This window comes from Helicoverpa armigera, chromosome 25, assembly GCF_030705265.1.
Source record: "Helicoverpa armigera isolate CAAS_96S chromosome 25, ASM3070526v1, whole genome shotgun sequence".
Lineage (NCBI taxonomy): Eukaryota > Metazoa > Arthropoda > Insecta > Lepidoptera > Noctuidae > Helicoverpa > Helicoverpa armigera.
This window is the reverse complement of record NC_087144.1, coordinates 9386692-9411386: the sequence shown is the minus strand read 5'-3', so window position 1 is coordinate 9411386 and position 24695 is coordinate 9386692. Positions and strand designations below refer to the sequence as shown.

Below are 24695 nucleotides of genomic sequence, written 5' to 3'. Positions count from 1 at the left end.
ATAGAAATGTTGAAAGAAGTATTTCGGATACATGAAGTATTTATTTAGTTAATTTTGAACGCGACAAATAAAACATTCGAGTCGTGTATTCGAACTTTTTTTTTCATATCCTTTTTAGCCATTGTCAAAATAGCCATGCTTTTCGCCTAGACTCAGTAATAATTCTATTCGCAGTGTACGAAAACCATAAAAAAAGATACATGTGAATCCTTAATATTGTTTGTGCAAATGTTATAATAAAAAGCCTATGCTGGTAGTTTAAGAGTCTGGTTTGAGTAAAAATCTAGAACTTATTTTGCTAAGATGGCTCCCTCTAGTTGTTGAAGTGTCAACTATACGCGTGTCGTCCATGTTCCGAATGTGGTGTGACTTATTTTTGTTTTGTGTTAATTTTCAATATTATATTATAAATGTGAAATGCAACAGTATGTGTCATCCGATATAGTGGAACCTTGCTCCGGCTGAATGGATCCCGCCGTCGCGTGGTATCAGCCCGAGCAGGAAGGACCCGCGAAGCGCCTGTGGCTTCGTATCTGGGAAACCCAAAGTGATATAGACAAAATGAACTTGAAAAACTTAGAGAACGCTAACCCTAATGTGAATAAAGCGCAAGACTTTATACCAATAAATGATGTGAACGGTGAAAGTAGGAATAACAATTATTTTAACCCCGCGCGGAGGAAAATGAACGATAACCGCGCATCGACGTTTAACCTGAACAAAAACCACGATGCTCTCATAGGTGAATACGGGGGCTGTCCGTGGCGGATACCCAACTATAATTATAAGCCGGGCATTTTGGGGTGAGTGACAATTGCATTTAGTATTTTGGTGTTGGCGAGCGATGTCAACGTGTTTGACGTGTTGGTTATGAGGCAGTCGGCGCGGCGTGACACCGCGGAGCCGCCGCTGCTGCCCCGTGCCCGTGTCACCGGCTCACACCATCTCCTCACTATATTCTAAGCCTCACATTACAAATGGCTTATTTTGCCTTCAGTTTTTAAAAGCTTGGTATGAGTAACAATGATGGACTTGACATAGTATGCACTCTTATACATCAAGACATAGTAATAAGTAAATCATACCATTTATCACCATGGTCATAAATGAAAGTATCTTCCAAAGTCAGATAATGAACACCATGGTCTTACTAACAAAAAGTTAAACAGACATTTAATGCGTGTTTTAGAAAAAGGTGTATCAAGAGAGTTTGTTTAATACTGTGTGTGTATTCATCCGTATTTTTTCTTAAGTAAGACCAGTTTTGAGTTGATCATGTGTTTATTATTAAACAGCTGGTTTCCTTGCCTCAGTGGAGTTTTCAGCACTCAAAAATAAATTAAAAGCAGGCAATTCCACTATTTATTATTGAATTGAAAAACAGAAACTTCGTTTTGCCAGCATTGCAGGCTTTTTAATTCACCTAAACTCAATTAAAATACTTAATTCATGTTTATTTAAGTATTGGATGATTAACTGATGAGATCCTATCACCATAATAATATTACCCACAATTTAAGTTACTTATAACAATCATTAGTTTATTATATGTAGGTAAAATAACACTTGTTAAATATTACAATTATTGTAAGTAAGGAACTTTCATTGAAATTGTCAATTTAAATGCGTGAATAATTGACAGTGTGTACACTTAACATGGACATTTTGGAATTAATAATACTGGAATTTGTTATATTATAACTAGCGTGGTCACAAATATAACATAACATTACAGCTGTGAGCTACCCTCATGTTCTAAACATTCTCTGTGTGTAGTTGTGAAGCAGGAAGTGCTCTTATCATTGATGATTAATGTTTTTCTAGAACTAAGTGCCAATAAACCATGTCAACAGTATTATCAAAACAATAATTATGTCATGTCAGTCTTCATTATGTTATTAATTAATACATGATATCTCACTGCTTTCTGAAGGGTATGAAAGCAGGTCACCCGTGTACCAGTTATAATATTGAAGTGTTGTTCCTGCCCAACAACAGATTATGACGGTCTGTGCAAGCAATAAGGCTCACAATTACTCTTGACAACGTCTGCATAGGGTCATATTCGAAAATGTAATAGTGCTGCCTGGTCAGGTAGTACTGCAGTAACTTTGCTTACAACTACAACACTCATGCCCATTTTCACCAACAAATACCTAAATTAAGGGATCCCCTAAGAGCATTTATGGAACACTTAATAAGAATTTCGTTTTCACCAAAGTTTAGGTATCCCTTATCCATAGTTATTTATGTCAAATTTGGGAGAGCCCTTATTCTAAGTGGCACTTAGATTAAGAGATTGTTGGTGAAAATGGGCATTAGTGACTTAAGGGCTTATTACACTTGACTAAATTCAGTCGTCTAAATCATTCAGTCACTAAATTCAGTCAAATGTAATCAAATGTAATGGCATTTAGGAAGGTAGTTTTCATTTAATCATTTAGAAACCTAATTAGACAAACCTATTTAGACAACTGAATTTAGTCAAATGTAATAAGCCCTATATATAAAAAAGTTTACTATATCTAGAAGACTTGATATGTATGATGTGTGGGTAAATAGTTCACCTTTAATGACAGTAAGTAGGTACTTGCAATTTAATTTTCTTTGTACAAATGTGTTTGTTTCAACATGGATCTTAAAGCCTAGCTTAGGAATTGTTTTAAAGTCCCCTGATCATTAATTTGCCGCATACCGGAAGCCCAGAAAGCCTTTGCTTGTAATAACAGCATGAACATTAAAATTAAAACATACAAAAATCATTAAAACATATGTACAAGCAACATGAAATGGCTAAATAAAAAAGTTCAGAAACCGTGAACTCGGTGCGATAAGTTAGTTGAGCCACTCGGGATAGACAGTAGTAGTCAACAACAACAATACGAAGCGCGGTGGTGGCGAGCGTCGCACTGCACGGCGGCCGCGCGCCCGCGCCTCCTCGCCGCGTCCGCGCCCGCGCACCGGAAAGATAAGCAGCTGATACGCGCACCGTGTTATGATTTCGCTATAAGATTGCCATGCAATCACATGGATCGCTCTTTCCTTATACTTCCATGTAAATCCTCTCCTTTAATGGAATATCCAATTTTATTAATTTAGTTCTTAACTATTATCTTCATAGACCCAGAAAGACAATCTCGAATATTTAGGCTTGTATTAAAAAGATTCCTTTTGTATTAGTCTGTATTTTTTTTCTATTTCGAATGTCATCATCATCATGTGCTTCTGAACACATACGGACAGTACTGCATTTACGTGCATTCACTAGCAAGATATGTCGACGAACAACATACATTAGTAGCTTGTTGGAATGCCCAGAGACATGTGTGACAGCATAATTTACATTTTATTTGGCGAATTCCGTCATTTACATATCTATCTAGTTAGGTATACGGTATTCGTGAGGTACGACAGCACGTACTGGCAGTGATTACAGTGACGTATGTACGTCTGCAGCGAGTGGCGCACGTGCTGCAGCTCCGAGAGTGCACGATGTCGGAGCACAAACATTGAGCGCAGGCGCCTGCGTGTATCGGCGTCACGATCTGCCCTATTGTAGAGCGTTGTGCGCGCACTACAATACACACGAAAGCGTAACACGCGACACTATGTTGCCTTACAAAGATATATCGGCTGCCCATACAGAAATTGGCGCCACCCACATGTGACACTTACAAGTGCGTCATCGAGTTCCCTGACGTGAAAGTCGCAATGAAGACGTACTGCGATCCTGAGGACGCACGCAATCTATGTTTTGGGAAGCGAGATGATGTGTTTTGTAGTAAATCAGTGGGGGTGTCGACTGGCAACCGCGGTCATCGTACCAAGCTGACGTAGTGGCCGCACAGAGTACGTGTGCTATGTCCTGACCGGGTGCCAGCGCTCACCAGTAGGTACTATTACTAACATGGTTCGGAAGCAAGCATTACCTACCACTTTGTGAAATCAATAGGGTGCACCAGAGTATTCCCCAGTACACACAAATAATTAGTCCATTGTAGTTATTACTCAAATGCTTACAGAGATGTGATACTTCAAGTTATCAGTTCCTCAGTAATCTCGTACGATGCTCCAGCTATGTGCAATATCAGTCGGATACAATAACTTCTGAGGACTTGCCCGGATGGCTGTCATGCTGTGGTCTGCCTGCCCCTTGTTTCCCTTCCTACATTCACTACTTACAAGAATGTTTAATTTAATTTAAATTTCTTAAATTAATTGCGGTGGAGGTGCCGGGGTCCCTATATGCTGATATGATAGCACTTTTCGGGCTGAGCCTACCATACGAAACGAGCTCCAGCTCATGTAAAAAATAATGAATGTAGTCATTACGTTACGCGTACACATACGCCTCAGCGATTGTTTTAATGTGCCATATGGTGCATAATCACATTCTGAGATTAAAGGATCCATATCAGGATGGAAGTGCTGGTTCAAAGACAAGTGTTTGTTAATGATAGCACAAGCCTGTACTCAGCAGTTAAAGTCAAAGTCTAATCATTTATTTCATTTAGGCCTTTACAAGCAGTTATGAACGTCAAAAATTATAAATAGGTTCGATTCTAGTTGCCCATTCCAAAAGTGGCTGCCTATGGAGATGAACGGGCAAGAAACTCCATGGTTACTCTTTTTACACGCTTTTTATTAGCTTCACCTGTATGTTTGTATGTTTGTTTGTAACCGACTTCTTTGGGCGCGATTTTGACCCACTTTAAACGGCCAGATTTCGTTCAAACTTTGGAGATTTATTGAGGACCGATGACAATACACTAATTTGATAAAATTATTCCATTTTAACCGACTTCCCAAAAAGGAGGAGGTTACACATACACATCGATTACTCCGAGGTTTATAGACCGATTTACGTGATTCTTTTTTTGTTCGACTTGGAATAGCTGCCAGTTGGTCCCATATTCATCAGGTCAGGATCTGATGATGGAAACCCTGAGAAATCGAGGGCAACCTTCAAAACTTGTAGGCATACATAGGGTAAAAACTTGACACTTAGGTGTACGCCTAAAAGCACTATTCAACTGTGAAGATTTGGAGCTGACCTGATGATGGAGACCAGAGAGGGTCGAGGGAACTCGACAACTGAATATGTAAACTACCTTGTGTTTGGGCTTAAATTATTTGTATTGACAAGACATTTGCAACAGTGAAGGTTTGGAGCTGACCTGATGATGGAGACCAGAGAAAGTGGAGGGAACTCGACAACTGAATATGTAAACTACCTCGTGTTTGGGCTTAAATTATTTGTATTGACAAGACCTTTGCAACAGTGAAGGTTTGGAGCTGACCTGATGATGGAGACCAGAGAAAGTGGAGGGAACTCGACAACTGAATATGTAAACTACCTCGTGTTTGGGCTTAAATTATTCGTATTGAAAAGACCTATGCAACAGTGAAGGTTTGAAGCTGACCTGATGATAGAGACCAGAGAAAGTCAAGGGAACTCGACAACTGAATATGTAAAATACCTCGTTTGGACTTATATTCTTTGTATTGATGAGAACTTCCCACTTGTATGGATAGTGACAACTATTCGTATCACTGAAAAGCTTTAAATAAATAACCTTTTTACAAAAAAATTAAACCGAGTTCCCAAAACATTAAAAAGCAAAAAAAAAACTAATTTTAGGTGCATCGGCCTAGAAGTCGGTGGCAAAATTAACTTAGTAACATCCATTAGACACCGACTTCTAGGCTTTTCAATTTGCAAAATATGATCTTTGTTAATTTATATAATTTTCATCTATAGTCGATAAGGTAAGAACATTAATTAAAATTTTCTAGAATTTTTCTCTACAGTCGATAAGGCAGGACTCGATGTTAATTTTTATTTCCAATAATTATCTTTAGCCGTTTTCTCTAATATTGACAAATTTTTGTATACTAAAGAGAATTTTAATTCTACAAAACAAATAATAGTTTGAAAACAAACTAAAAAGTAGAAAATAAATAATAGTTTAAAAAAACTAAAAAACACGCTTTTTATAGAAAAACGAACTAAAAAATAGGAAATAAATTTTAATGAATTTAAATTAAGAAAACAGTGTTAAAAATTTCAATGAATATAAATTAATAAAAGTGTGAATACAAAAAAAAAATATTTAAAAAAAGCGTGGGGTGCTTTTTAAGATATTATCGAAATGAAAATCACTGTACTCATATCTGTCAATAAAATATTTATAACTATTGACACCATGCACCCCACGCTTTTTTTTAAATATTTTTTTTTGTATTCACACTATTATTAATTTATATTCATTGAAATTTTTAACACTGTTTTCTTAATTTAAATTCATTAAAATTTATTTCCTATTTTTTAGTTCGTTTTTCTATAAAAAGCGTGTTTTTTAGTTTTTTAAACTATTATTTATTAAACTTCGCATCAGATGTGCGAAGGCTACGGAAGCGTGGCGGTGCTGCTATTTGTCTGCGAAGGCCTGCGATAAACTTAAAACAAACGTTACGAGTTGTTTCCAACGATGAGTAATGTCCACGCGTAATGTTTGTTTACTCGACGAAAATAATACTCCGACGCGATCACATGGCCTCACTGTAAAATCTGACATTTCCAATCCTTGATTGGAAAGGTTTACAGCTGAGGAATCTCAACGATACCTACTAATTGTTTTAATTTATTCCTCGCTGTCCAGTTAAGTGCCATCAACACTGTACACATGTTATACCTACAACAGTGACGTCACTTGACTGTGTAATCTGAATGAACGCTGTTATTGAATGGTTTTCGTGACATCCAGGCTGTAATGAATGACAGTTAACCGTAGCATTCACAACTGGTACAGTGTTGTCCTCACTAAACATCATTAGCGCGTGTTTGTTTGTTTGGTCACCACTCTGGAACTACTCGACAACATGCTGCCAATATTTCGTGCCTATTAGACACAGAGAGGCATTGTCGTGGAAAATACCTGTGTTGTTCGTTAGCTCAGCCAAGTATCTCAATGCTGTGCGCCTCAGATACAGTCCAGTTCATTCACCTACATCATTTGTCGGCAATTATTTTATCTAGAGTAAACCATCGTAATAATAAATCGAGATGAAGACAAATAAATCAAGTAATTTTGTGACGAAACTCTTTAATGTCAAAAGCACGATTCACTAGAGGTTATTAACATTGCGAACGGATAGCAACAGACTTTCACATTTACAACATCAGCTTGTCATAAACATTGTTCCGTGCCAACATTTGTACAGTAAATACTTCAGGATATGTTCCTTCTCAAGCCGGGAGTACGGAGGAGAGTGAACTTTATAACGCAGCCCCATGAATATAATTCACCCGTCCTGCTAAGGCATTAAAAAGGCGATGCTTGGACTTTTATACAATTTCAATGTAATCAAATCCTTAATACATGTAGTAAAAACTACATGAAAATTATACAACTAAAATATAGACATTCTTATCTGCCATTGCTACATAAAATATACAATGTCCATGGAATATGTTAGCCGCAGTCATTCGTATAAGAATCTTTATTTGCAGAGACACGGTATTAGGTACAGGTGTTTTGGTTAAGTTACATAAAGTACTTGCATATGTATTTCACCGCTCTATCGGCATGCAAATTTTGAGTCCGTACGTGCCCTGTGCATCAATATGACTATCCAATCATCCTAAAGTTTTTATTTCGACTATTTTCGTATGAAAGTACCTAAAGCTGCCTTTTGTTACAAATATACGTTCATTCAATTATGAAGCTTTTGCTTTTTTTAAACTTTGGTGAACTGAGCGTAGAAGCTGTGGTAAACTTCTAGCATGGGCTCGGAAAATCGAAGAGGAAACGGGATCTTTTTATTATTATTGGATAAAGAATCTTATGCATGATACTCGTTTGAGCGACTCGGTCACTATCAAATATCTCGGTACCACTAGATATTATTACCGTGAGTCGGCGCTGTAAGTCTTTCAATAGAGCGATTAGTGTAGAAAGCTGTGTCCCGTTGCACTCGGAGTGTGGCAGCGTTGCAGCATGCAGGCGGGTACCGGCGCGGCAACTAATTGTGTTGTCCTGGATCGCTAACATTCACTCGACCATTCCAGTAGTTAGCTGAAAAACTAATGAGCGATAAGATCGGATTCTTTTTAACAACATGCACGGCGGTGTTCTGTTCATTAGACGTTGCTGGACGATGCGCAATGTGCTGCTTTCTTGACTTCTTGATGTACGTAGCCAAGTCTAGGGGATAACAATTGGCTGCCGTGTTGTTTAAATGTAAATATACATGTTTTTGGGCCTTAAACTGAATGCTTAAGGCACTATTATGATGAACTGTTTTTGTCTGTGGTATGCTGGCCTTGCTTGCGCATATTGCATTCGATTACGTTGGCTGGATACTCAATTAACCTTGTCTTATTGAGCGGCCCGAGTGACTGGAATGAGATTAAGTCGTATTGATTGTCAAAAACTTATAGAAAGAATGTGGTGCAAGCGAGTGCAGTGCGGTGAAAGGTTTGTGTGCTGAGGTCGGCTGGAGGCAGGCGGGTGTCCGACCCTGCGGTGCTCACGTGTCGCGTGTCACTGCGCGTTCTTGCCGTCTCACTAGCATGCTAATGTGCAGTCTGGCAGCTATGCCTCATGATGTTTATTAGCCAGATTGTATGGTCTCTCCAATATTAGCAATTATACTATAATGAGGGAGGCAGACTAATATGTCTGAATAAAAGTATTGCATCTACCGAGCATATTTTCCAACTATGTTGGGGTCGGCTGGGCCGGCTTTCAGTCTAACCGGTAGCAGCTGAGGACCAGTGTTTTTTCAAGGAGCACATGACTATTTGACTTCCTGCACCCAGTTACCCGGGCAAACCAAAAACCCTTGGTAAGACTGGTTGTCTGACTAATCGTAACTACTGCCAAGGATGTTCAATGACAGCCGGGACCTACAGTTTAACGTGCCATCCGAAACACAGCCAATGGTGTCTTAAGATATACTTAGAAAGTACATACAAACTTAGAAAAGTTGCATTGGTACTTGCCTGACCTGGGATCGAACCCGCGCCCTCGTACTTGAGGTTGGTCCTTTACCCACTAGGCCACCACGGCTTCTACACACACCACAAAACATATTTTTAAATTAGTCTCTTATGTTGTTTGTGTATTTTTAATGAATAGGATTTGCTAAACATCAGCGGTACTTGGCAGGTTGCACGAGGAGATCGAGCACTTCTACCTGTACATGTCTCCGACGGAGACGGAGCACCTGGTGCGCTCGACGGTGGTGAACCGCATCCGCGGCGCCATCCTCGCGCTGTGGCCGCAGGCGCGCGTCGAGGTGTTCGGCTCGTTCCGCACCGGCCTCTACCTGCCCACCAGCGACATCGACCTCGTTGTTATTGGTGAGTCTCTAACCTAACATGTCTGCCCCCTTTCTGTAGCTGTGCTCCGGCATTGTGGATGGGTGTGCGATGCTGACAGTAACGCGGTGTGTCCACATGGGTGCCAAGCGTGGCACCGCTGCGCTCGCTCGTCACTGTCGAGCGTTATGTAACCGCGCTCGGTGCATCTGATTCGACGCGCGTTCATAATAGATTGTTTGTTTACATGCGCCTTGTACACGCCGATGTGTTCGCATCTACAATGTGACCTAGTTATGAGGAAACATCTTCAACTGTGAATGCTCCTCAAGCCGGACTTAATAGACATAATTCGCACAGGTTAACCGCTGCAATGAATGACGGCTCCCCGAGGGACAATAAAGCATTAAACGCAATTCTGCTGAATGTTTTGATAGATTTAATTCTGGCTAAGGATGAGTCATGACATTAAATTGCTGGCTCAAGGTTGTAAATTGGGATTTGATAATAACGTCATTTTATGGACCTACAAAAATAGCCATGCCTTCGTTCCACATGACTGACATGACGGTTTTGTTGGTTTTGATTTAGAAACAAGGCAATAGTAATTTTTAACATTTGACTATGATCTAAATATAGGCATCAATATGTGTGTTAGTCAGTAGCATATCGCATAATATGCATGTTATCTAATCGCCGATATGTTGATATGTCAAAGCTGTTTATTGTGGTGTTTGTCCGCACTTCGCGTGTCGTTACGCGGCGCGGTGTTCAGGCGACCTGCAAACTGTGCTGACAAGATGTCATTACTACTCTATAAAGCAATTCTTAATTCAGTTGGTGTACTAAAAACAACGACTATCTGTAAACTTTGGAAAAAGTACAGTTATAAATGGAGTTGTAAAAAGTGTTTATCAATGAAAGACGTGATCTCATTCAAATTATAATGTATAATAGATATCGGCGTTCCCGCTTAGCAACAGCGGCCAATAAACTGGAGCCGCGAGTTCCGATCAATTCATAACGGTAGTTGCGGAACTGAGGCGGTCGCTACATAGCATCGCACTACTACTCGGACCTAGTAGACACCGCTTACATTGGGCAGCGGCTCAAAGAGCACTATCTGTACCTGCAGCCTTTGTATTTGACAGGCATGTAGGAAAACACAAATAGCACCAACAGGAATTTTACACAAGGAGTACCGCAGTACGTGTGATCATTTCCGTGGAAATCGTTGCTGCAGAGTGCTAATGACTACGGCAATGGCGCAGTACCGCGGCTTCATACGTTCCAGGTTATTGTCTGTTCGGCTTAGTGTGTCGTCCTGCATGAGGCAGTCCTGGTTGATCGTCGGGAGGGTTCCTCGTGGACGCATACATTAGGCCGGCTAGACGCGCCCGACTATCGTAAAGCCGGCTCAAGGCCGCGGCCGAGCGACGCCCTCCCTCCTCCCTCCTCGGGGGTTGTACGACTTTATGCTTAGGCTCGTGTTTGTCGAAAACATTATCTTATATCCTTACATTGATCCCCTCGCGCTAGCTCACTACGATATTCCACTTTTCTAAATTGTGTTATTTACTGGCTATGAGATTTTTCCCGGAAAATCGTGCCGCATTGCATTCTGATTGCAGTTTGAGCAATGCATGCAATCTGTCGGCGACGCGGTATCTGTCGTGAAGTAGTTCACTAGGTGTAGCGCTTATCTGTTACGTTCACCTGCCGTATCTGCTCATTAAGCAGAGCTTATCTTGCTAAGTAATGCCGCCACGTGTTTTTATTACGACTTGATAATAGGAACAGTTAATTAGTACATTGTATCATTTGTATCACAATTTGGAAGATAAGGAATTATAATGAGCCTAACCGCCAAGTGCAACGGTCGAGATGGTTTTTTGCGACAGTGCGCCCCATCGTATTCATTGAAAAGATCGTCAACGGCTTTCTGATACAACATCCGTGGTATTGTGGCTCCCCTACCCGCGAGCTGAGGTGCTGAGGGACAACGACGGCTGCACATTTAGAGCACAATCAAACGCGAACATCTGAAGAATTCGCACGATACAACTCACTGATCTACATTACCGAATAATTTCGCCAAGACGAGCTTAGCAAAGCGCAGGGGCACTGTGTGTGTACCCTTACGAAGCGCTTCGTCGTATTTTTACAATCTGACAAAACAATGACTATCTTGAGCCTACAATATTTTTAATATTACAATAGGTAGCGAGGATTACTACGGAAAGCCTGCAAACAGTATTCAAACTGATGACATCAGTGGTGATCATAACGTGGAATGTTCTAGAGTCGCGGTGCACATGTCCCAACAATAGAAGTAACGTCAAACATTAGTCACGCTGTCCTTGCCAAGGATCCGCCGTGTTTGGATAACTTACATTTTATTGTCTCTGTAATCCTACATAAGTATTGGTTCCTGCCTAGACGACCCTCGGACGTCCCACGGTTAATGCCATTCGCGCTGACAACTAAAATGTATTGTTTGGACTTCTCCAAATACGAGTAGGGGTGGACGCACTTATAATCTCGGTATTATACAGAAACACCCTTTCCTGACAAATTATCATCTATCACTGTTATTTCTTATTCTTTTACTGTCGTAGCCTCAGCATAATATCCAATTGCTTATTATTCTACCAAAAACAATGCTCGTAGGAGTCGTAGGCCTCTTTCAGATAACGTTTTTCGAACACTTACGGAAATACTTTCAATGTGTGACGTTATGAGCGATGCGTCATGGTTGTGACGGAATGTGTGAGAGGTGTGAGGCTGATTGGGTAAGTGCGAACAATCTGCGCTGGCGTGTTGTCTGCGAGCTGAGCGCGGTCGCCCGGTGCGCCGGCACTCGCACATTGCGTGCAAACAATTGTGCCCCTCACTGGTTTCCAGACGTCTAAACACTGCTATAAAACTTCACGACAATTTTGATGTGTTTAAGTTTGTGTTCTTTTATATGTATAGTATGTTAAAAAGTTAACAAACAAGCGGCCTTTTGTGAAGCAGTTATGAATTAATGTGATTAGTACGATTTGGCTTAATGCATTTGATGTCATTAATTCCACTTTTAATGACAAGCGCGTATCGCTAATTGCTCTGTATGTTTGGTGTGCAGACACGAGCTCCTGCCGTGCGCAGCTGACTGCGCCGACGATGCCTGTAGTAGATAATTGTAATAGCTTTATCTATAGCTCGTTAGGCCTATTCGAAGAAGGCGTATCAATGCGCTAGGCTTAGCTACTGATTAAACAAAGCGTGGTATTAATCATTGTAGCATCGATTTTATCAATGTCTGAGTCTAAACGTGAATTGTAACAACATAGCGACCAGTAATACATACTTTGTTAATTGTTTATAGGCGAATCGAAGTTGGAGTGTACAGAGCGGCAATACGCTGCTGACCTCCACACGCACGGGTCACACATCTTGACATTGATACTGGCCGCCTTATCAGTGCCGCTGAAACTTCCAGCGCCTTGCTTCTACTGAACTAAACGAATACATACATACACATGTCTTTTGTGTACATACACATACATGTGGAAACACCACATAGCACCTACTTGTGCCTGCACGGACGTTTCTGTGTAACTCTCTGTGTCCCAACTACCAAGACAGATGAACATAGACGAGGTTACTTCTTCTTACAAGTTAGTATAATGTGGAAGAATCGCGCAGTCGTCATAGAAATAGTTATCAGCGCGATAACACGTCACGATACTCTGCTAAGTGCGACTAGTGGGAGTCACTACGATCGCAGTAGCGACCTAATGCTGTTATGTAAGGGAAGCTGAAGTTTTCACTGCGTGTCCAATTGAAGCATAACTTTATGGCATACAATCAAGGCGTCATTGTTTGTTCGCGTTTCAGATCGGATCGAACTAATGAGCTGCCTGAAGCCATGAACATTTGCGTAGTAAGTAAGACCTACGCCTAATTTTTTGATCAGGCTTTACCTCTCAACTGATTTACGCGTTTATAATAAGGCTGGACGTAGGATCCCGGGTATCAGGGTAAGGGGGCAGCGTGACACTTGGATGTCAGCTGACTGATGGCCTAACCAATGGCACAGTTCGTTGAACTCCGCCCACGTGCGCCCGAACACGGATTGTGCTACACGTAAACGAAGTCGTCCTACCTAGTCAGGTACAATTAAAAATGTAACGAGATACTTGTTAGATAGATGTGCAATTGATAGAAAACAATATGAGTTAGACAGGCTAGACTGATCTGCTTGACGTAGTGTTAGCAGTGCGTAGATGAGAGGCGGCGGCTATTTATACGCGCCGGCCTCGGACCATTGCTCGGACGCATGCACCGCGCGCACTGTCTCAGTCAACTGGCCCCGATGCTATCGAGCTCGCATACCTCCGGTGCACTGGACTAAACGCCTCATTACACATACGCAATATTCGACAAATACAATTGACCTAATTTGGTTATCATTCCCTATTTAAATATTGTTGCTAAAAGGGGGCAATTAAGCGTCATCTGGTTTTGGTGAGGAAGTGACCATAGTCATGTGCTGAGTAAAATAAAGTTAGAAAACAAAAATAATCTATTAGATCATGTCTTACTGTATTTTTTGATCAAATGATAAAATTGAGGAAGCGATGTCCGTGTTGTCTGTGAGATTGAATGAATTGACGCCAGAGCCGCGAGGCAAGTCAGTATGTTTGGCAGCCGGACCACCAGTGCACCTTCCGAGCGAGCGGTGCAGTCACATGGCAGTCTTCCAACCACTGACAACAGTTTACCTAACACGAACCAGTTTAACGTCTTACTTATGCCCTTTGCTTATGGATGCTAGTACAACTATTATTGCGAGCTAATGCGATCATTTTCAGTTCTAAATTCTCAAAACTTCAGTCAGTCTTGGATGGGAAAGCTCTAAGGAGGCGTAGATATAGCTGGCCCGTCGCCGTCGGAGCCTCGCGACTTAGATATTACGCTTTCCCGCACCGAGTGCAAGAGTGAGTCACTCGCGTGCCCCTGTTGATGACATCCATTCATAACATTTGTGTCGACACGTCATTGTCATCATCACCTATGCGACCTATCGGAGACATCAGTTTCAAACCTGAACATAAATCATTCTTGTATACTGAGCTATGTTATACATACACTAGCAACAAATTGTAACTGAAATTATTCTTGGCATGCGATGAGCGAAATATGGATGCAGCCGACTGATGTGTTTAGTGATAGGCTCGAAGAGATTCAGTGATCTGTCGAGTTGTTTACATGATTATGTAAGGCGCACATCTGGACGATGGTCGGGCGGATTTCCTGATACGTCACGCGGAGGTACAGACGCGCGCGTGACGGGCTCGGGGCGCCGTCACGCGCTGCGCAATATATTGGAAGCTATTATCGCATCAGAGAGCCGCGGGTGTGACTCATCACGTTTTTGCGCGAACATCGTCCATCTGTTGTCTTGTTGCTTAGGAACCGTTACTGAAGTGTAGCGGTACTGCTTTTTGTCTGGCATTACGGGTTCCATACTCTTTTTGTTTTGATGTGCCCTATAAGCGTTGCACGATGTCGGATCGTGTCTGTACTCCGGTGAGTAGTGAGTGCTGATGCTTATGTTTGTTGGATATATTGTCCCAGGTCAGTGGGAGAAGCTGCCGCTGCGCACGCTGGAGCGCGAGCTGGTGGTGCAGGACATCGCGGAGAAGGAGACCATCAAGGTGCTGGAGAAGGCCACCGTGCCCATCGTCAAGATGACCGACAAGTACTCCGACGTCAAGGTAACCTCACCACTCACATACAACTAAATATACATTATTTCATAAGAGTCTATTTGTTTGTTTTCTTGATTGCGCTAATCTCAGGAACTAGTGGTCCCATTTGAAGAAATATTTCAGTGTAACAGTTCAGTGACTGTTTTATCCGGTGAATCGCAAAATCGTGTGAAACCGTTGGAAAAAGATATAAAAGTTTATGAGAAAATCTGATATATCGTATAAGAAAAGATGTACTTGTTCGCAGGTGGATATATCGTTCAACATGAGCAGCGGAGTGAAGAGCGCAGAGCTCATCAAGCAGTTTAAGGTGAGTGCTCACTGTCACCACTGTGTAGCTAGAGTATCTAAATTATAAGTATTAGGGAGTGACAGGTAGAAGACAGCTGTGTTTACAAAGTGAGAACACGGTGACCTTGACCTCACACGGGTGACACAACAACCAGTCATACATCACTTGTTGTTTTGCATCTACACAATACTTTGTTAACTGTCTCTGCTAATGAGAAACTTCGCTTTAAATAATAGCTACATGCAAAATTTATGACATAATTTTGGCTAAAACATGTTATGAAAATTGTATTATAGTTTGCAGAAAATATACTGTGGTTTAGTTACCTCACTGGGTAGGACATTCTATACTTACAATAAGTATGATATTATAGTAGGGGAGGCGAGAGTGCTAAATCGGGAGTGACTCGAGCGTCAATGAGACCTATTAGATTGCGAAGCTTAGATGATAAGAAGAAAAAAATGTCCTGACATACACACACTTTCATCGGTGGGTGGAGCAGCTATAAACTTTCAAAAATGTAAAAAAAAACAGTTATATGGACATACTCGAGCGCGTCAGATATTAATAGCATGCACGTCCTACGTCATTTTGACTGTTTCCATGGTGGGGGTGGTAGTAGGTAAGGGTTAAAAATGGGAAAAAAAATAATTTTATCGAGCGCGTCAGATTATCAAAAGGGGTGTTAAGTGAACCAAAACGAAGGCTCTTATGCAATAATCTGACGATTTAGACGTGACCTAAACTCGTGGCCATTACTTGAAATTGCAAAAAAAAATCGCCATTTTGAAATACTCGAGCGCGTCAGATTAAGATATATATGGTTCATTTATGTACCCTTAACGTAATCATCTTATAATCTGACGATTATCTGGAGGAATTCGCTTAATCTGACAATGGAAAGTTTTTTTGCAAACCTTTTAACAAATTGAAGACCTGAAAAAATTGCAAGTAAATAAACCAGTATATACCTATTCTTTGAAGTACAAAACTTTTATTTATAAGCAAATAAGTATGAAAAACATAAAGGACAATGGACACAAATATACGGAACCTCGTACACTCCACCAATAGCAATGTCATACATATCATTGTATAGGCCTTTTTATCTAGAACAACCTTTAATATGACAGCTTTGTTGACGTTTGCCCGTCCTGAGATATAGATCAAAAGTGTGTAAAAGTTAAAACTAAATAATCCATTGATATCTCAAGTTTTAAAGGAATATCTAAGTGCTACTACGAGTATGTCTTCTAAGTACTATCAACTTTTACACACTTTTTGATCTATATCTCAGAACGGACAAACATTTCAACAAAGCTGTTATAATAAAGGTTGTTCTCGATAAGAAGGCACATACAATGATATATATGACATTGCTATTAGCGGAGTGTATCAATCTGCTCATACATTACATACATTTCTATAATTTAATAAATTACATTTAATTATAATGACATGTGTCATAAACAATACAATAGAATCTATAATAACATGGCTTGACGGAAATAATCTACGCGTAAATCTTACAAAAACTAATTTTATTCAATTTAATACCCATAGATAAATCTAATATCTAAATAATCTGCCCAGCCTTTTTCCCAGCTATTTTCATACAAAAAAAAATACGTATTTTGACTTAATTTATTAGTTTAAAACCATCCAGTAGAGTTGCGCGTTGCCACTCTTGCAGAACAGATAGAAAGAGATAGAAACGGCATTTCTCGGTATCACGATAGGCAAACAATGCAACTGGAAGGCACACGTATTTAACAAAAGTATCCAATAAAATGAATCGTCTTCGTTAAAAACAATATATCTGCATACCATGACCAGTAACTTCCTGAGATTAGCGAGTTCAAACAAAAAATCTCTTCAGCTTTATAATATTAGTGTAGATTATTTAAGACCCAAAATGTACTAACACTTACTGCAAATGAATTGAATTGAAAAAAGAGAGAGAGGAATAGAAACTTGGGAGGAGAATACCGGCATCACGTAGCTGCACGCTTTAAACTTTATCGATTAATTTTCCTTACTTCGGCTTACGGGAATCGTCAGATTTTATATTTTTCGTGAACGTTGAATTACTCCCTTCAAAATAAAAAAAAAAATAGCCGCGCTCGAGAAAGTCAAGATGACGTTTTTTTTTTACAAGTTTGTAACCTTCCTACTTCTTATCGTCAATCGCAAATTGTCAGATTAGTGGAATATACACTTTTTAGCATATAACTAACTTACCCTATCTTAATCTGACGCGCTGGAGAATGTCAGATGATAATTTTTTTTTTACTAATCTGATCCTTTATTCTAGACGCGCGGCTGCATATACAGGGCTTATATTTGGTGGAGGTGTTAAATGGGGTAATAGGTACCTCCCTATATACTAATCTGCCGCGCTTGAGTAAATCCCGAAATCCCTTCTAGGCCTCCCCTACTATTAGAACGTGAATGATTACGTAGTACTTAGTCTGTGTTATTAACATTCCAGCCTACCGAATGTAATTATCGCAGTTAGCATGTCTGCCCCCGTTTAGCGAGCCGGCGTGAATCATACGCGAAGGTATCTCGATAGTAATCCGTAGCACATTCACTTACCTTATAAAAGCTTTATGATAACAATGAGCCTTCTCTGTGCATATTCTACAAACATGTAATGTAATGTGAATGCGATGGTGTGTTGTAGGAGAAGTACCCGGTGCTGACGCGGCTGGTGATGGTGCTGAAGCAATTCCTGCTGCAGCGCGACCTGAACGAGGTGTTCACGGGCGGCATCTCGTCGTACTCGCTGATCCTCATGTGCATCAGCTTCCTGCAGCTGCACCCGCGGCCCGAGCGCCTGCGCCAGCCGCACAACCTGGGCGTGCTGCTCATCGAGTTCTTCGAGCTGTACGGCCGCAAGTTCAACTACGTCAAGACCGCCATCCGCGTCAAGAACGGCGGCTCCTACGTGTCCAAGGACGAGATCCAGAAGGAGATGAACGACGGGCACCGGCCGTCGCTGCTGTGCATCGAGGACCCGCTGACGCCCGGCAACGACATCGGCCGCTCCAGCTACGGCGCCATCCAAGTCAAGCAGGCCTTCGACTACGGCTACATCATCCTGCAGCAGGCCATGGGCGCGGGCTCGGCGCTGCTGGCGCGGCACAGCGCGCTGGGCCGCATCGTGCGCGTGACGGACCACGTGCTGCAGTACCGGCGCTGGGTGCGCGACACCTTCCAGCCCTACTTCTTCCCGCAGCGCCGGCCCTGCTCGCGCGAGCCCTCGCCCGACGTGTCCGACTCCGACCCGGTCAGTACCCAGCCCTACTGCTTCCCGCAGCGCCGGCCCTGCTCGCGCGAGCCCTCGCCCGACGTGTCCGACTCCGACCCGGTCAGTACCCAGCCCTACTGCTTCCCGCAGCGCCGGCCTGCTCGCGCGAGCCCTCGCCCGACGTGTCCGACTCCGACCCGGTCAGTACCCAGCCCTACTGCTTCCCGCAGCGCCGGCCCTGCTCGCGCGAGCCCTCGCCCGACGTGTCCGACTCCGACCCGGTCAGTACCCAGCCCTACTGCTTCCCGCAGCGCCGGCTCTGCTCGCGCGAGCCCTCGCCCGACGTGTCCGACTCCGACCCGGTCAGTACCCAGCCCTACTGCTTCCCGCAGCGCCGGCCTGCTCGCGCGAGCCCTCGCCCGACGTGTCCGACTCCGACCCGGTCAGTACCCAGCCCTACTGCTTCCCGCAGCGCCGGCCTGCTCGCGCGAGCCCTCGCCCGACGTGTCCGACTCCGACCCGGTCAGTACCCAGCCCTACTGCTTCCCGCAGCGCCGGCCCTGCTCGCGCGAGCCGTCGCCCGACGTGTCCGACTCCGACCCGGTCAGTACCCAGCCATACAGGCAAACTGCCTTCCCTGGGCCTCGGCAAAATTGTCAGCTGTATATAGTTTTGATGACCAAAAAAATATGGTGGTATGGAGCCTGAAGATATGAGTACGAATCAATGGGCAGACAAGTAGGATAAAAATAATTTCTGCAAACGTGTACTAATGAAAGTATTATTTGTTATAGGAGTGGTCAGACAGCGGGTCGCGCGCGGCCGGCTCGCCGCCCATCGTGGGCGCCACCGCGCCCGTCATGCTGAGCGGCGCGGGGCCCGCGGGCGCGGCGCCGGGGCCCGGCGCGGGCCGCACGTCGCCGCCGCCGCTGTCGGCGCTGCAGTGCTCGTCGCCCACGCCGCGCCGCGTGTCGGCGCACCAGAGCCTCATCATCCACCACATCACCAGCAACTCCGACTTCAACAACATCCCGTCGGGCGCCTACTCGCGCGCCGGCCGGCCCGACGCCAAGCGCCAGGCGCGCGCCTTCAGCGCCAAGCAGCGGCGCTACGCCTCCCCGCCCGCCCCACCCCGCCGCGCCCCGCCCGAGCGCCGCAAGCGCCGCCCCGCCGCGCCGCAGCCGCACCCCATGCGATGATACCCGCGACACTACGCTGCCTAGTCGCCGCCACCACCCGGCGCCGCCCAGCCAGTGCCTCCCGCGGTGTCGCGGCGTGCAGCGAGTGATACTGTCGAGTGCTGTGTGTCGTCAGTGCGCGGGACTGCTGTAAACTGCGGGACGCGAGTGTCCGACTGTGTATAGCGTTACACTGAACTGTTGTACTATAGCATATTCATATAACTAAATACAGCCAGTAACACACTCTGCCTTACGAAACGCCTCGACATCACGTGTATGTCTTCAGCTATAAGTTTTATTGTCGATGGCGTTTCGTACGGCGCGAGTGTGTCCACATTCTGTCTTCCCTGAAGCATATTCTGTTCAGAAAACATTGTGAACCCGCGTGAGTGTGTGGGTGACGAGCTCTGATGTTCCGTGGAGACGCCTGGCTGCGGGGACGGCTCGGGACAAATAACAACATTCATTTACGTACGCTAGTCATGATGTTATTCGTAAATAGTCCCGACGCCCCAGCCAGGCGAGTGACGCGTGCTAAATGTACGGAAATATACATAATTCCCTATATCTTATGATGGAATCTTATGATAATTAATATATGACGTCGGCTTATACACAATAAGACGTGAAGCCCCGAGCCCCCGTATCGATGGTTTAGTTCGACTAGTTATAATGTTGCTAGTACCTAATTACATTGGAGAAACCGTATCAACGGGTCACTATAGTAAACGGATCATTGGTATAAGTCGCATATCTGTCATTTCGTTTGTTATAATATCATGAAAGTTTTACAATATATTAACTTAGAATCTATGCAATTTAACTTGCCATGTATCCAACTCGTGTACTAGCAATATTATACGCATTCGCTCGGTTTCAGTTTGTCGGTTATAGTTCGTTAAAGCGTAACGCGACAACTTCCAGCTAGTTATTCTTACATAGGACCCATGTCTATCCAGAAATTATTTCTGAAAATTGGAAATTTAGGATAATTTATGAAAAAAATGAATATAATCTGAAAAGTTGTAGTTATGTCTGACGGTGACGATGGTCAGGCTATTAAATATGAAAATTGTTGAAATCTTTTAGTTTAGCTTTGACAACGTCGGTTATACGTGTCGTGAGATAACCTGAGGAGCGGATACAGATGGCACATGCTATGCAGTAATACTTCTATTGAGACTCGATCACCAGTGTTGTAAACAAGGCGGCACTGCATAGTGTAACTAGTTCATATCATTCGGTGATGAACTCGACAGTTGCCTTATGAAGAACACCACGCTAGCTGTTAAGTTATCAGTCGTTTGTACATTTGTGATTACTTCTGCTCAACAATGCAATATACAAGAATTGGTTGCTTCTCAAATATGATCAATTCAAATATTATGAATTCACAAGGCGTATCAATATACATGTACATATTAGTACTCTTCTCAAATCAAACAAAAAGAAAAAGTAAACAAAAAAAAAAACTATTATTCCTTGCGATAAAATGAATGCTATAATTGGGGTGAATTTCTAAATTCTAGAATATATGACAGACCTCAGAAGTACATAGTTGCTAAATAGAGGGTTCGTCAGTAGCAACTAATTACGCTAGTGTTTACTGAAGCAAATATCAGCCAAACAATAACATCGATAACGTTGTTGTGTGTGAATTATAACAATTATGAAATTGCACAACTTGTTTGGACCTAAAGTGAACTTGTTGTGTGTTGTATAGCGTTTAACTAAATGAAATAACATTAATAATATTAAATGCTATCGACACTATTTGAGGCGCCGTGACAGATGTAGCTGACAGACTCGCGACTGTTTCATAGAGATGTAACTTTTATCGACAATAGTTTCGTAAAACATGGAACATTTAGAAGTTATCAGAGTAATCTGTGTATGTTATCGATAAGTAAAGTTAAATACAAGACGTACTCTGCTATAAGAAGCACGGAGTATGTTGTACAGGTTGAACAACTTGTGACTCTTGGCTGATTTGATATTTAAATTTATTTATTTAGCGGCAGCTCGTGATTTAATTTGTTAGTCGAACTTATAGAATCATGTGAACTTAATTATTACAGTGATCCTCGTATTACAAACCTTAGTCGATTTAATATAATTATAGGAATACAACAATTAAATGCAACAGCCTTTATACAATAACATGGTTGTTCAGAGGCAGCGCGTTTGGTTTCGTCGGCGCTTCCGACAGCGTGTTATTATAATCTGTGATGAACAGGGACTCGTAGCGGAATATAGCTCATGTAGTAAATGTACCGATAGTTAACTTTCTGTGATTCAACAATACTAGGGTTATGAATGATTCCGGCAAGCTTCGAGCTCACCAGCCACTGCCGGCTCCGAGAGTATTGCTCAGACGAGTAGCGGAGTATTGTTTGTATGGATACTGTTCGCGTTATACTATATACTAAGTTCCCTCACTAATTATTTAAGTCGTTACGTTAGTCGGATATTGAAAGAGTTGCGATTTGTCTAATTCAGTAAACAGGCTTTGATTGCTGCAATTACAGGCGATAGTAGCTTGCTGTGATTACAATCATTTCCACCTCTATTAGAAAATTTTATGTTGATTTATTTGTATGATGTTGGTGACCTAGCTAATTGTACAATAATATAAGTTCCTACAGGTGATTGCTATAGCTGATCGTTATCTTCTGTTCGTTGATCGAATCACTCGTCATTATTAAAACGTCTTGTTACTCATCACAGCTAGTTTAATGACAGGGCCACTTCTATCTTTTGATACACAATATCAGTGTCTTGGAGACTTGTGCAGGCTTCGGGAGTTTGTTATGTAGTGTAATGAGTACTTTACTTAGCAATAATTTGTTGATGTCAGCGTATTCAGTTGGTGCGGCCCTATTGTAACGCAGAAATGTACGCAGTGGGAACTTACCCCCATGGATTGGTTATTATTGTTAATCCTCTTATTGATGTTGATCAATTTCGACTCAAGTATGTCGCGAAAATTTTATAGAGTATAAATAACATAGTCTAAATAAGCCCGTATCAAGATGAAATGAATTGATAATAGCTATAAATAGACTAACCCATAAAACCTTGTTAGTGATAAATGCGAGTTGAAAAATGTAGGGCACCGCGCAGAATAGCGCAATGATTCAGCTAATACTATGTAATGGTTGTGCACATTGACGGTGTTCGGGAAATAAAATGGAAGGTAGACAAGCGGTGATTAACGACCCTCCCTCCGCGACGTCGCGTAACCATTACTTGCGAGTTGTGCAGCGATACAGCTGTGCTGATGTAGCTCGGGTTCAGCACCAATCTCAGCTAATAGTTTCATTGAGTTAGGGTATTTCGGATGCCTACTTTCAAACTTTGAAAAATAAAAATAAAGTAAAAAATGAAATAAACTCAAAAAACTAGTAAAAAGCCAAAGCATAACGTGTTTGTAGCGCCATGACGTAAGGTCTGTAACTAGGGCGCCGGGTGCCGCGCCCTGTAGTTAGAAGTCAATGTGCAGCTACTGCTGACTAGTGCAGTATGTGTGTGTCATACTGCGCTATTTGTGTACGCGAACACTTATCCAGTTAGCCTGTTCACTTCGACAGGACTACAGGCAGACAAGCGATATTAACAACTCTTACAAATGAACATCTTACTTATGACACTCACGGATCCATGTCGCAGTTTATACTACTTACCTCATAGAAACATTTGTTATGTACTTTTTAGTTGTCTTTATACTATCTTGTAGTTTGATTTTGTTGTATTATTTATTATGTCAAATATTTAGTCATTTTGCCATTTATTTATTTGTTGTATTTAAAAAGTTTAAAACTGAAATCTGTTTAGAGTATCTGAGTAGAGCAGTGCACCAGTAGTGTAGTGTGGCGTGCGCTGACTTCTGTAGCGACTTTGTTCTTATACGAGCTGTGTTGGGTCATCTCGCAAGTGTCGGCTGAGACAGCTTTGGGCCGGCGCGTCTCACTGCGTGTCCGTGTCAGCCGCCACCGAATAGTGTTGCAGTGCCTTGCAGGCCGGTGCACACCCGCCTGCCGAAAACAAATGTTTCTCCACTATTCTTGCCAGGGTGACGAGTGCAGAAACTGACTGTGTTGTCGGCCTCTTTGCCTGTTTTATAGGCAATCTCTAGTGAAGGGCCGCAGACGAGTACATAACTGCAGTACTCGAACTCTGATAATTTCTCAATATAATGTGTGCGTGGAGCTCAGTAGACGTGATCCTTGTGTTAGTTGGGCTCCACGAGCACTCCGTATATGACTCGTGTGTACGGGCTCTTCACTTGTTTCATTCTGATACATATGTATGTAATCTCTTATGCAATTAGTTTAAGAGTTTGGCCGCCATCTTGTAAACAAGTATGTACCTTAAAAATAATGCCAGTGTTTTGCAAAAAAAAAAACAAAATAAATAAATAAAAGTAAAAATTTAAAAAATGGTATTACATAACGAGTGCAACTAAAATAATGTACGAAATTAGATGTAAGGTAGTCGCAGCGGCGAGTCGCTCACATTAATTAGTCGTTTAAAGTGTAAGGCGATAGCGCCGCCCTCACTACGCGTGAGTACAAACATGCATTTATCCAGTAGGTTGTCGCGCAGTGCGGGCGACTCGCTGCTGCGCTGTAGATTAGCGTTTTTGTATATCTGTGTATGTAAGGTACCTAGCATAATGTTAGCATATGAACTTTGTACATAGCGCCCTCGGCCGATACACATGTACATACACACCTGTATATATCATGTAAATACACTCAAGATATATATTATATATTTAATATTAATATAAATTTGATTTAAAGAATGTTTTGAAAATAAATTGATTAAAAAAATACAAAAAAATAAATAAAGACATACAGTGAGTATGAAGTGGAAAAAGCGA

General features: G+C 42.2%; 2 protein-coding genes across 2 annotated transcripts in view; one reads left to right on the top strand and one right to left on the bottom strand.

Annotated features, from left to right (window-relative positions):
- The window catches only part of Dnalig1 (DNA ligase 1), a 362733-nt gene that overhangs the window by 7876 nt on the left and 330162 nt on the right, over positions 1-24695 (bottom strand). The gene's annotated exons all lie outside the window — the stretch shown is intronic.
- Positions 78-24695, top strand: LOC110376652 (terminal nucleotidyltransferase 4A). Its single transcript, XM_049845921.2, has 6 exons — positions 78-803; positions 9174-9367; positions 14951-15090; positions 15332-15394; positions 18063-18668; positions 19424-24695. Exons 1-6 carry the CDS (start codon positions 466-468, stop codon positions 19826-19828), a joined length of 1746 nt encoding a protein of 581 aa, XP_049701878.1. The 5' UTR covers positions 78-465; the 3' UTR covers positions 19829-24695.